Source organism: Hermetia illucens, chromosome 1 (genome assembly GCF_905115235.1).
Source record: "Hermetia illucens chromosome 1, iHerIll2.2.curated.20191125, whole genome shotgun sequence".
Taxonomy (NCBI): domain Eukaryota; kingdom Metazoa; phylum Arthropoda; class Insecta; order Diptera; family Stratiomyidae; genus Hermetia; species Hermetia illucens.
In genome coordinates, this window is record NC_051849.1 from 57,210,301 (window position 1) to 57,222,788 (window position 12,488).

At 44.4% G+C, this 12,488-nt stretch overlaps 1 protein-coding gene across 9 annotated transcripts; it reads left to right on the forward strand.

Annotated features, from left to right (window-relative positions):
* The first annotated feature begins 335 nt into the window (after positions 1-335).
* LOC119661614 lies at positions 336-8,247 on the forward strand. 9 transcript variants are annotated; one of them, XR_005250601.1, is made up of 3 exons: positions 336-432; positions 7,814-7,905; positions 7,967-8,247. XR_005250601.1 is itself a non-coding variant. In XM_038071034.1 (3 exons), the coding sequence occupies exons 1-3, from the start codon at positions 429-431 to the stop codon at positions 8,121-8,123; spliced, it is 249 nt and encodes an 82-aa protein (XP_037926962.1). In that variant the 5' UTR covers positions 414-428; the 3' UTR covers positions 8,124-8,247. The 9 variants fall into 9 exon arrangements, 3 of the variants coding, with proteins under 3 accessions (XP_037926962.1, XP_037926960.1, XP_037926961.1); XM_038071034.1 differs by having other exon boundaries at positions 414-432; positions 7,818-7,905; XM_038071032.1 differs by lacking the exon at positions 336-432 and adding an exon at positions 7,527-7,667.
* The last annotated feature ends 4,241 nt before the right edge of the window (positions 8,248-12,488 follow it).

A 12,488-nucleotide genomic window follows, 5' to 3' on the forward strand; every position in this document is an offset into this window, starting at 1 on the left:
AAATAAAGACAAAACATCAGCACTTTGAACGATTAATTAATGTGTAATGAGTTCAGTGTATTTTGATGATACAAATAAGGTTTGAAACCCCATATTTATTGTGAATTCAAAGTTTATTACAGTCAAAAATGTCAAATACTGCATTCTTACCGTGTCATTTAAATTCTAAGATTTATTCCATTATAATATTGCTTTGGATTGGCTGTTTCCACTAGACTGCACTATTCGCCGACTAGTTTGATTACGACCTTTAACCTTCAAATTGGAAGTAATATTAACTAAAATTAATTCAATTTCATTATTGAAAATATTTTACAATTTTTTGACGATCGTTCTCAACAGCTTAAGCAAATTGCGAGGTAATCCTTCCATGCTAAGTTTTGAAATGCAGTCCAGGATACTCTATCAAAATAAAGTTGATTCAAAAAATGAGTAAGTTCATTGTTATTTTCTTCATCGTTGAAGTTCCTTGACGAGAAAGGAATATATGAGGTTTGTTCAAAAAGTAAGCGACCTTAAATTTGACAGATCCTACAATGTTTTGAGAGTGGGGATCAGTGAACGTTTGTATGCAAGCTTAGGGTGCGTTTCACGACCACAGAATCATTCAGTAAGTAAGTTGTTGTGGGACTTTTATTTTGTACAGAGAACAACAGGAATAACAGGCTGAACAACTTTGTTGAGTTTTGCTTAAAGCTTGAGAATTCCCAAGCGGAAGTATTTGAGGATGAAGCAATGGGAGCCAGGTAGATACAATTCGGGTATCTTGAAAAATGTTGTCATTGATAAAGTAAGGATCCTGGTGATATGGAATCCTCGAATAGCAGTCAAAGAATTTGAATCCAAATTGAACTTTAGTCTTGGGGTCATTTACTCTAATGTTGTCTTCTAGATGATCCTAGCAAAGTTTATACCTAAGTTTCTGACAGTTGAAAAAGAACAGCTTCATTTCGATATCGCAGAGAATGTGCTGGGTACCGTAAACAGCGATCTCAACTTTCTTAGTGCAGCAGAACATGGGAAAAGGATTTGTGAAAAGGGCCCGAAACCCCGGTTCGGCGCCTTATAAAATAAACAGTGACCTGTCCCCCAAAAAAGGCTCAGCAATGTCAAGCTAATGCTGATTGGTCTTTTGGCCTTAGTGGCTTCATTTACCATGAGTATGCCCCACATAGCACTACTATAACGAAGGAGTACTATTAAGAGTGATTTATTCAAGTTAGTAAACGGCTGGACCCAAAACCAAACAGCAGATGGGAAGTTGATCACGATAATGCTTCATTCATGATTAAGAGTTCATTGGTCAAACACAACACATCTGTGGTTTGCTAACTTCCTTATTCTCCTTGCTAACCTTCTTATTCTGCACAAAGATGAAAATACCTATGAAAGGGATCATATTCCAGAACAGAGAAAACATCATGTAGAATGCGGTGATCAGCTGTACGTCTTGCCCAAAAAGGAGTACTGTTTCCAGCTGTGTCGGATCTGAAGTGCCTGGCTGCTCAAGGGTATTTTGAAAGGAATTAATGTTGAAAATTGTATCCCAATAACAGTTGATTTTGTCAATAAGGGTCGGGCACTTTTTGAACAAATCTCGAATAAATAAGTATACCTTATCGTTTGCCGCGTAGACGCATATTATTAAAAGAGTAAACAAATAAAGTCTGAGCCACATTTTTACTACACTCGATAATACAGCCTCAAGAACACTACAGGAAAAACTAGTTACACTCACCTCAATTTATATTATGGAGGAATCACCTATGGTTATGATTTAATTAACGCTTAATATTTTAAATTACATGCCTTGTATGGAGTGTTAATTGGTATTATATTTTCAGATTTACCATTTTCCATATGTAAATGTAAAAAAATTGATTGTATTAGGTCCTTAAATATGAAATGTCAGATTAGGTAGTAAAATTCCAAACAAATGTAACTCCATACAAATTAGTTTTATTAAGAGTAAGTTTTGGAGTAGTCTGTAGTAATTCACTACTACCTGAAGAGCTATGGATTTTGACTCTCCAAGTTGTAAGGAGACACAGACTTCGAATCCACTTAGGCCTTCGCCCGCTCAGATCGTGAAGGAGGCGTGGATTCTGGAGGATATAATCAACTTAAGGGAAATAGGAGGATCAGACGATCATTATAATTGGCCGAGAATGACCTAGAGGCAAGAACTATCCCAGAAACCTAAAAAGTTGGCGAAAGTGACCGTGAAGTTCTGCCTGCAAAGATTGAAGCTCCATCAAAGTCCTCGGTCGACACATTCTTGCACGCCTCTGTGCTAGCCAGGCTCGGGAATGTGGGGAGGTTCTTTGAGCACTTTGATCCCTCACGTGTCATTAATATAAACTGAACGTGTCCATACCGATGCGATTCAAACAAATAAACAAAAAAATTCCTGACGGCCCAACGATGAAAACCAGAACGCGAGCTAAAATTGGAAAATAAAAAAAAAAGCGGCTTGACCGCGTGCGTGGAGCCGTAAGTCTCCGGACCCGAGTATCCCGATCGAGAGGGAAGATCCACGACGGATCACAGTCCCGATCATTGTTTCTTCTGCCTCAGTTATTCATTGAAGCGTGGCCCCTGAGGTTCCCTTCCATCCATGACATCCAGAGGCGATTATTTAGAGGATGTTCCTAGTAAGATTTTGCGGGTCAAGGAGGAAGAGAGAGGAAGTTCTCAAATAAAAAAGAAAAAATTTCCAATTCATGTTATATTCATACACTCAAAAAAAAAGTGTATAAAAGAAAAATAAAAAAGAATAGTAAATATATATAAAGGAAAAAAAAAAAAAAATTAAATTAAATCAAAGTAAAAAATATAAAAAAAAGAAAAGAAATAAGATCAAAACAAAAAAAAAAAATAACATGTTGGTTCACTCCGAACTCGGCGTGGCGTGTATTTATGGTTGTCCTGTTTCTGTCTGTGGATCACTAAAGTACAAATTGCATAATTAAATTATCTACTAATTCATTTTCCTGGAGACACCAAAATTCGACAGGATTTTCCCTTCAAAAGAGTTCATGGTTTCTTCTAGGGCTGGTTTTCGATGCATCGCGTTGCGTACGGTTAGCAATGAACTACGTCAACAGGTTGCCACAAAAAAACGATATTTTCCTTGAATCGACTCCGATGAATGGGCTGGTGGATGGGCCGGAATAGACTGAGTAAAGCGCCGCACGACAGCACTTAGCCGAATAAAATGCACTAGACTGAAGGATAGTGTTCAACTCAGCTTTAATAAAAAAATCTTCTCACGAGTCCTTCGACTGCACTCATACCTCATACAGTGGTATCGTTAATTCGTTACAATCCTTTCTTCCAGAAATCTGGCGATCTGAAATTGTGTTGGCTTGGCACTCGGAATCAAAAAAAACTCACTCGCTCATAACAAAATAAAATTCACAAACATTTTTAAATTTCCATTCTCCCGTCCATGCTTCTTGCACTTCCAAAATTCGAATTCTTCCAAAACGAACGAAAATCTACTCCCCAAAATCACTGGCTCTCCTACGGAACCGGCACAGATCAAAATCCTTCAGCCCTTTTCTCGCTCCAGCGAAATTCCTCCATCGTTCCCTACCGTTTTCCTTTCTGCTCCTTTCTTCTCGTCTCACCGGCCGTTGCACGGCTGTTCAACTAAGAACCGGTCCCCAAGCCGCGAAGCTCGCCTTAGACTCTGTTGAACTTTGCGAGGTCATGTGGCAGCAAGGCGCACGTGCCCCTACGGATGCGGTAAATCATTCCCCTCTGTTAAAATCAATTTGACCAAATGCATTCAATAATGTGCAATCTGCGGCGAACATTAGGGTAATTGCATATTATGAAATGCATTATTTGAGTAAATTAATTCAGAAAGAGGCGCCGCGAAGCCGCGGTCACTACAAGGCTTTGTCAGATTCCCATTAAGAAATCTGTGGGAGACATTTTTTCCACTTCAGTGGTATCAATTTACTGCGCGAATAGCCAGAGAAGAGGTCCACGGCATGTCGATGCACTTCATTATTGATGTTGGCTGACTCGCCTACCCTCCACACCGATCTCTGCTTAGATATGATATGATAGTTTTATATTATTTACATAGTTCCGAGTAATCGCAATCTTGACATATGTCGGATTTTACCTAATTCTAGCACAAAGTGCCAAGCATTCAAATTCAGAAGATCCATTGTACCTAACCCGAGACTTTTTAGCACTGATGAAAGGAACAAGTGGTCACCAGCGAATAGAAAAAGTAAGTCTTAATTATTTCAAATAATTTAATTGCTAAAAACACTGTGAAATCACACTTAGCTCTTCTTACAGTCGAGCATCAATCCGAGGTACTTAACTATTGGTTTTCACTTGATTAGTGATTCCTCGATCGAAGTGGGACGTAAGGTCGGGATTCTCTTTTTAGTCAGGATGATTACTTTGGTTTTGTCTAGCGTGGAGCTGAAACCATGAGCAGTCATCCATCCGTTTATTCGTCACATTAAGACACCAAGTCTGCTTTGCGTCTGTACAACAGTGCGTCCGGCAGCAAGTGCTGCAACATTTTCCGCACAACTGCTGTGCGTGGACCTAGCACCAAGCGCAAGCGTGACTCTGCTGGCATGCCCAGTTTATCAGAGAGCAATTAGATGTGGTTATTAGTTCGAAGGACAGTATCCATGACCTACATCACAGCATTTACCGTGGGTCAGCCTCCTCTAAAGCTGAACTACCTTGGAAATAAGTTCTTGGCAATACGGATTGCTTCACCGAGTCTACTCCCAATGAGCTTTTCGAGCATTCTCCCAGCGGTGTCAAGCATACACAGCGGTCTGTATGCAGACGGCAGCTCAAGGTATCCCTTTGCTGAACAGTGCGAGAGTCGTCAGCTTACAGCGTCAAGTAAAATGCCCTGCTTCAAGAGCGTTGTACGCCCAGAGCAGCAACCCTGACCATTGCTGGAACACCAATTTAAATATTTCTGCTGGTATGTATCAGGACCTGGCACATTTCTATTTTTCATAGTGGGAAGCACCCCTTCAAGCTCCTTCATGGTGAAAAGCGGACAGTCTGCGACGCCTGCCCCGTTATTATCACCAACCAGTACGGCCCATCTAGACGGCATTAAGTATAAGGGTTTCCGCAGAGCACCAATTTTCCAGGTGACAAGTCACCTGGCCGTAACAGTAAAGTCACCCTCTACCAGGATCCACCCCTCCGTGACCTAAATGGCGTTCTTCAGAGCATCAAGCCATTTGGAAAGTATGACACTGTCTCATTGAAACACTGAATTCAGACAAAGCAATCCCTTTTCTTTAGGCAGAAACCTGATGTTGTTCCGGTAACTTTCAGCTTACTCCCGAGCGGTTAGACTTTGGTGGATGTTAAGTTGTATAATGCGGGTCATGCTAGCCAAGACCTATCCTTTTTTAGTTCCGCCGATGACTGGACAACGGCCCAAGTCCGAGTGTGTGCAGCGCTCTCACCAGATACACCAGGATCTGTACAGAGAGCGCAATTCTCTTTTTCATTGCAAATCGTCGCTTTATGATCTACATAGGCGCATCTATGGCATGCTGTCCTCCAGTCGCAGCTCCGAAAGTTGAAGACGTGTGCTAACAGTCTGAACGTCTGTAACCCTTGGTGGAGCTTATTCGCATTCATACCCTGCTTACTATACACTCCATTTTAATTTCGCCCCTGTTAAGGGGTTTCCTCACGTATTGCTCGGCAACTTCCACCACATCGAGTTTCTAGCCATACGAATTCGCAGAGGCGATACCTATCCGGATATTGGTTGCCTCCGGGCATTTGCGCTTAATGACCTTTTCCATTTCGACCTTTTCTGTGAAACAGTGAAGACCTCGGATTTCAAGAAAGCAGGCTCTAGACTGGAAAGCAGAGTCGTTTCTCTCTGCAACTCCTTCACCGCCTCGCAGAATGTATTGTTGTTGGTTGTCCTCGGTCCTAATTCAACAAGGAATCCGCCACCCTTCGTTTTCCTTATGAAGGATACTTCTGCTCTACTGTCTTCGAAACTGAACTTGCAAATATGTTGTCTTCCATCGGTTTAATGAGCATAGTTGACGGTCAAGCTTTTCTTCATTTTCTTGTGTTCTCCGTTGGTGATTTACCATTTGTAACCGCCTTGTCTTTGAATAGACGGTTTTCTGATGGCGTGACGGGTTGTTATTTTTGAGCCCTGGAGACTACTTAGTTGAAGTCTCCTTCATGTCATTCTCTTTCCACTTTTTTCTCATTTCGCTTTGCAATGGATTATCTGTCATCCGGTTGGCGTTTATGGCGTTCTCAACAGCCGTCTTGACGACACAAGGAACGTTTACTGCAACAAAATTATTGTTTCGGTTCTAGCGCTTCTATCTGGGCTTTTATTTTCCGAACACTGCAAGATACTGGGGTGGCCGTTACCGTAACGACAGCGTTAGCACGACTTTATCTTCATTTGAGGCATTTCAGTCCTTGCTGCCATTTTGTTGGGCGCTTTAGTGAGCCACGCATTTTCGTACTGCGTTCAGACGCAAGCCCCTTTCGTAGTTCCCTGAGGCCTGACCTACGCTTAGCTGGTACTGGAACTCTTGGAGAGATCAGCGCTCGCTTGGGGAGACACGGTCTACTAACACCGGTTCAGTGCACACTACCTGACCAGGTCATGAAGGGGCTACCTCCTGATATACGCCACAACTACCACCATGGCAGAGCTAGGCTTAGATCGCTCCTTTGACTTCGGCAGAGAGCTGTTGACGGCTCGGAGGAATGCCAGTGTGTCCGACCAGTCAGTCGTGGTTCGCTTTTCCTCCAGGGGCTATCTCAAAGTTACTACCTAGAATGCAGGTATACTGTCAGCTTGGGGGTCATAACTATTTACTCGGACTCCTCGGGGGCGTCACTGTCCGTATCGTGAGGGACCTGTTCACGATCGCAGATGACCACTGAATCGACTCGCACAAGTTGTCCCTCATAAGGTTTTACCCTTGGTAATGCTCGGCCTAAAATGAAAGGAAGGATCTTCAAGATCAGGCGATCTTTAGCAATACCATAGGGAATAGTGGAGTAGCACAGAAAATTCATTTGACAAATCGGACTAGTCCTCATTTTATGTCATAACAAAACTAGACTTTTCTGCTTTAATCACTAATCCCATGTATAATATTTGTTCACTCAGAACAAGCGGAGCCTCCTCTCGAACTATTTAAAAATCATAGGCAACCTATTGAAAATTGAGGTTGGAGGGAGAAGTTCGGCTGAGTCCATCAAACCTGTAAGAAGAGCAACCCTAGGAAACAAGATTGTACTCTTCAATTTAAATCTTCTCCTTCGAGGACCAAAACAATTTTTTTTGTGCAGCTCCAAAAAATTAAGGTTCCGCCGTATATATTTATATATATAAATTCGTTCAACATTCATCGTCGTTCCAAACGGATTAAAAAAGTTAAGCAATTCTAATCGATTCATCGTGACCATCCTAATTGACTCAGTCTTTAGAAATGCATATGCAATTCGACCCCCTTAGCGCATAATCACTCTGTGTAAATAATATTATAGCCCTGACAGCTCTTACTGGCTTGAATAACCTGTTCATAATGTATCTTAGTTTTGTAAAAACATTTCCGAGTATCTATACGTTGTGCTGTTTTTTATTTCTTCTGAATTCTGCACAGGTTAAGTAGTTTTCGCTCTAATGGTGAATGAAATGGTGATGTAGGACTCGATTGATTTAAATTTACAATACTATCCCTGAAAAAGTTGTTCAACGTATTAAGGATTATTTCTTATCCCGCTAAATCGGACTTCCTGTTCATTTCAGCCAGAAAGTTGCTTACTGGATCGAGATGATATAGTTGAGGGCGAGGAGCTACTTAAAGTTTTGGAATTGGCTAAAAAAATATTGAATCGCCCGTAACAGTTTTTTCAAATTTTAAGACCAATCATGTAATTTTCATTTTGGATTACATTTCAGGAACTTACGGAGGGAAGATGTCTTCTGTGCGAGTGCACTTGCAGAAATAGTTTATGTAATTCAGTTCAAACAATCAGAAAACGGACAATGTAGACAAGAGTTCTGGGTGAGACCAAAAGGCAACAAAATACTTCCTATGGAGTGCAGTGATAGTTGACGCTAGCCTGAGTGTAAAGGGTTCCTTACAAACACTCCAACATGTTCAACATTCAAAATATCTGACCGTTTTATTTTGTGAAGCCAGACTGCATATCCTAAATAAACTGTTCTCTCGAAATCCACTTTGTCTAATGGACTATTATTTCCCATATTTTCGGCATCATCAAAATCATCTGCAAACAATTTCAATTCAAATACCTTCACATCTATTGAAGTTTCCGTTATCGATCCAGAAAAGTTCGACCTAGTCCATGATACGCTGAACTTCTCGGGATTTCAATAGAACCTTCAACCTATATCTGCCGTCCGATCAGCTAGATAGCTTTCTCACGGTTGTGTACAGTTGGGTCTTACGAGTGGTCGATGTTGGACTTAGGAGATCGCGGATCCCCAACCCTGCGAGAAGTGGCGGATGCAACTTGCAAGCGGTCGTAACGGACCATCAGATGGTGATTCCATTTGAAGGTAATGTCTTCTCTTGTTACACACATCCGCTGGAAGATTGCGAGGCCTAATAAGCAAGGGCGAGGTGCCGTCAGCTTATCGTCCTCCCAGTATGTTAGATACAGCGGGAACCTGCTTGAGAAGCTCATCAACTGAGGACTGACTGATGCAATATGCGCTGCGAGAGACTGAGTGGGGAGATCCACAATTGATGCGGCTGAGGAAGTCGTCCAAGCGGTGAAATTGGCTGAGCCATAAGTCTCCATTGTCGGCGAGTGGTGCTCCTTGGGATACTAGACTTAAGAAGCCCCTTAAGTTCTGTGAAGTGGTGCCACATACTTGAGTCCCTGGGAAATTGTTTCCATACTCAAGGCTACCCATTGCGGGTATTGAGAGACTATTTTTAAGGACCGTGCCATGCTCTACGAGACCCGTTAAGGACAGAGAGATACTCAATGAATTGCATGTGGTTGGATACGCGCACTCAGCGCACACTGGGAATTGTGATGAAACGAGTAAGCAGGTGGATGGCTGAATTTGAATTTTCCCTAGCTCTGGAGAAAACTAAAGTTGTCGTCCTGTCCAAAGAGAGGTTAGCCACAGGTTGGTGATACCACGGCAGAGGCGATGCATCCGTGGTTCGCGTCTCCGATGTGCCGCCACAAATGTTTGGGATGTCCAGTGCGGGACCTTTATTATGCAGCAGGGGTCGCTTGCTGATGACTCCAGTTCAGTCTGTTCGTGTTTACAGTTCCGAAGTATGGGCTGATTCCCTCAGTAAGTGGATGTGCCGCAAGCGCCTATCGTATCGTCTCGGAGCTAGAAATAGTGATAATAGCGGGAGTTATTCCGATTGCATTTCATGTCGTCGCTCGCAACAGTCTTGGCAATGAAAATTGAGGGGTAGATAGACCGGACATCTAATCAAAGCTATGTGGTCGTCGTTCAATGGAAAGCACGGTCAGGTTGACTATTACCTAACCCAGCTGCTCGGCGAACGTCGGTATTTCAATATTACCTGCACACAATCGGAAAACTACAGTCGCCAGACTGCATTTACAGCAAGGATGTGGTGGATGATGCCTGCTACACCTTTTTGTTTTGCAGAAGGTGGGAGCACCATTGCCATCACCTTTCGATGGAATGCTGTCCTCCGTCCCCGGACACCATAATTGAGCAATGCTGCAGAACGAGGACGTGGGGGAAGTGTGGCATGCTACACCCAAGGCATTTTTAAGGCGATAGGAGTTGCCAAATCCCCCATCAGGCGCGTCCCTTCGTGCGGATAAGGGAATGCTCGGCGAATGTGTCATGGGCATGCATATGCACGCATCCGGAGATGTGCGTGTATGGGCATGCTTATGCACAGGCTGGGTAAGTGGGAAGTAAACGCCCACCCGTGGATAAAAATTGGCTATGGGAAGGACGCCCAGAAATTAAACCAAATATGGAAGAGGAGAAAAGTTGTTTTTTTTACGGTGCAGGGCTTCGGAAACCCAGTGCCGGCGGTTTTTGGGAGTGAGCACGCGGGCTCCCGGCTGTCGATATCCAACGACCGCAGTGCCTCAGTAGTGGGAAACTTGGCTACTGTGGCATCTAATGCTACAAGAGATAATGGTGGAGTGGAAATTAGGTCCACATCGGATCCTTTTAGGAGGAGTTCGAAGCTTGGGAGATCACCACCGAGAGCAATGGTTCTTTGGTAGTCTAGATTCGTCGCGGGACTCTGAAAGAAACATGAATAGTCCCTTGATCGACATCATTCCTTGTGGCGCAAGGCGCGAAAGCAAACGGGAACATACCGGAATGGCGTTCGTTACACTCGGGGAACGAATACGAACTGTGCGAATTCATCAAGGAGAGGCGGAATATCCACCAAAATATTCGAGCCTTGATAAGAGGCATTCAATTGTCTTATATCAAGGCACTCGAAGAAAAGAATTCCCAAGCGTCAGTTGGCAAGGTCACAAGGGAAACGCAGGTGACGCTTCCCCATGATAAGGCAGGCGGGAAGACAGGAAAACGGGCTAGAGACGGTACCAGCGAGCCTCTAGGACCACAGCAAGTCTCGAAGAAGAAAAAAACCTCTTCACTAAAGAAGGCGGAGCTGGCGAGAGTACCCGCGAAAGTCGGTAATCTCACGATTGCAGCCACAACACCTACAAAACTGGAGAAACCAACGCCCAGAGGCCCGAACAATGGACTAAGGTGAGCAACAAGAGGAAAAAGGACAAAAAGAAGCTCCGCCCGGAAATAATAATTATTTCCAAGAAGGGAAATACTCGTATGTCCTATGCCGACATCTACCGAAAGATGAAGTAAGACCCGGAACTGAAGGATTTGGGGGATAGTGTGAGTCGTATCAGGCGAACACAGAGAGGGTGTCTGATGCTGGAGTTAAGTAGATCCGCCGACAAGTCGGCCGATAACTTCCGCGGGAAGGTGGAAAGTGTACTAGGAGAGGAAGCTGAGGAAAGAGCTCGGAAACAGGAGATAGTGGTTGAATGCAAGGGCCTAGATGAGGTCACCTTACGGGAGGACATCTGTGCTGCGCTAAAGCAACAGTTCAACCTTAGCGATATAGACCAGAGTGCCATAAAAAGGATGAAGAAGGCATATGGCGGCACACAGACCGCTATTATTAGTTCGCCGGTCTCAAAATTGGTTGTCAAATACCTGGGGGTGATGATCGATGCTAAGCTGAGTTTCGAGGGACTCTTGGATTATGCGCGAGAGAAGGCAGCAAATGCTAGCTCATCCCTTGCAAGGATGATGCCTAACGTGGGAGGGCCGAAGTATAGCCGCAGGCTACTCATCGCGGGAGTGGTGAGGTCGATCCTGCTATACGCGGCCCCTGTCTGGGAGGGAGCGTTGAACCACGCTGTCAACCGGAGGAAGATAAGTTCGGCATACCGGCTAATTGCGCTAAGGGTGTGCAGCGCATTTAGGACGGCGTCGACGGAGGCAGTGTGTGTCATCGCAGGAACGATCCCTATAGATCTTCTAGCGAGCGGGGCACGCTGGCTGTACGAAAAACGGAAGGCAAATCCAGCCGAGGTGAATTCGGATTTCCGAAAAGCCATCAGGAGAGAGTTGTGTGGCAAGTGGCAACAACGATGGGATAACTCCGACAAGGGCCGGTAGACCCATACATTGATCCCGTGTATTGAGAAATGGGTCAACCGAAAGCACGGAGAATTGAATTACCACCTGACACAGTTCCTTACGGGACACGGTGGTTATAGGAAGTACTTGCATCGCTTCGAGTTGGACGAGTCTCCCGACTGTCCTGAATGCGGTGCTACACCCGAGGACCCGGAGCACGTTATGTTCCATTGTCCCAGATTTCTGCAGCAGAAGAGGAGGTTGAACAGCATCTTAGGGGCGGACATCGAGCCCTCGAACCTGGTGGAAGAGATGCTGAAGTCAGAGGAAAACTGGATGGCGGTAAATGAGGCAGTAGCCGTGGTGCAGACAAAACTCCTGGAGTTGGATCGAGTTCGGAAGGCGGCGCGACGGAGACGTGACATGGACGAGCTGGTATAGCGAACCAGAGCCTCCCCCGCGAAGTAATACTTCATGGTCGTCCCGCGGGGAGGGGCAGAAGATTGGGGTGGTTTTAGTGGGTGCGAATCCCACACACTGCTGCAACCTGGCGCAGCAGCGTCTTTCTAAGATTTCCACCTCCATCCATAAAAAAAAAGGCGATAGGAGAGATGCCCGGGTAGTTGAGGCTTCCTGAGCTACTGGGTTTAGCTTCTATACTGAATAGGGTTAACCTGAGGTAATGTGTCAAACGGTGTCGAGTTGGAGTTCTAGACGCCGCTAGTCTGCCTTAGATAGGAGTCCGGCATTTCGTGCGTAAATGCATTTCACCTCCCTATCATAAAAAAATCCGTACATGATGTAACTAAAATGA

Bases quoted from the DNA above. Each gene is read 5' to 3' on its own strand.
- LOC119661614 (XM_038071032.1), top strand. From the start codon at position 7,590: ATGTATCTTAGTTTTGTAAAAACATTTCCGAGTATCTATACGTTGTGC. The intron at 7,668-7,813 runs GTTAAGTAGTTT...TGTTCATTTCAG, and splicing joins TTCTTCTGAATTCTGCACAG to CCAGAAAGTTGCTTACTGGA. The intron at 7,906-7,966 runs GTAACAGTTTTT...ATTACATTTCAG, and splicing joins AAAAAAATATTGAATCGCCC to GAACTTACGGAGGGAAGATG.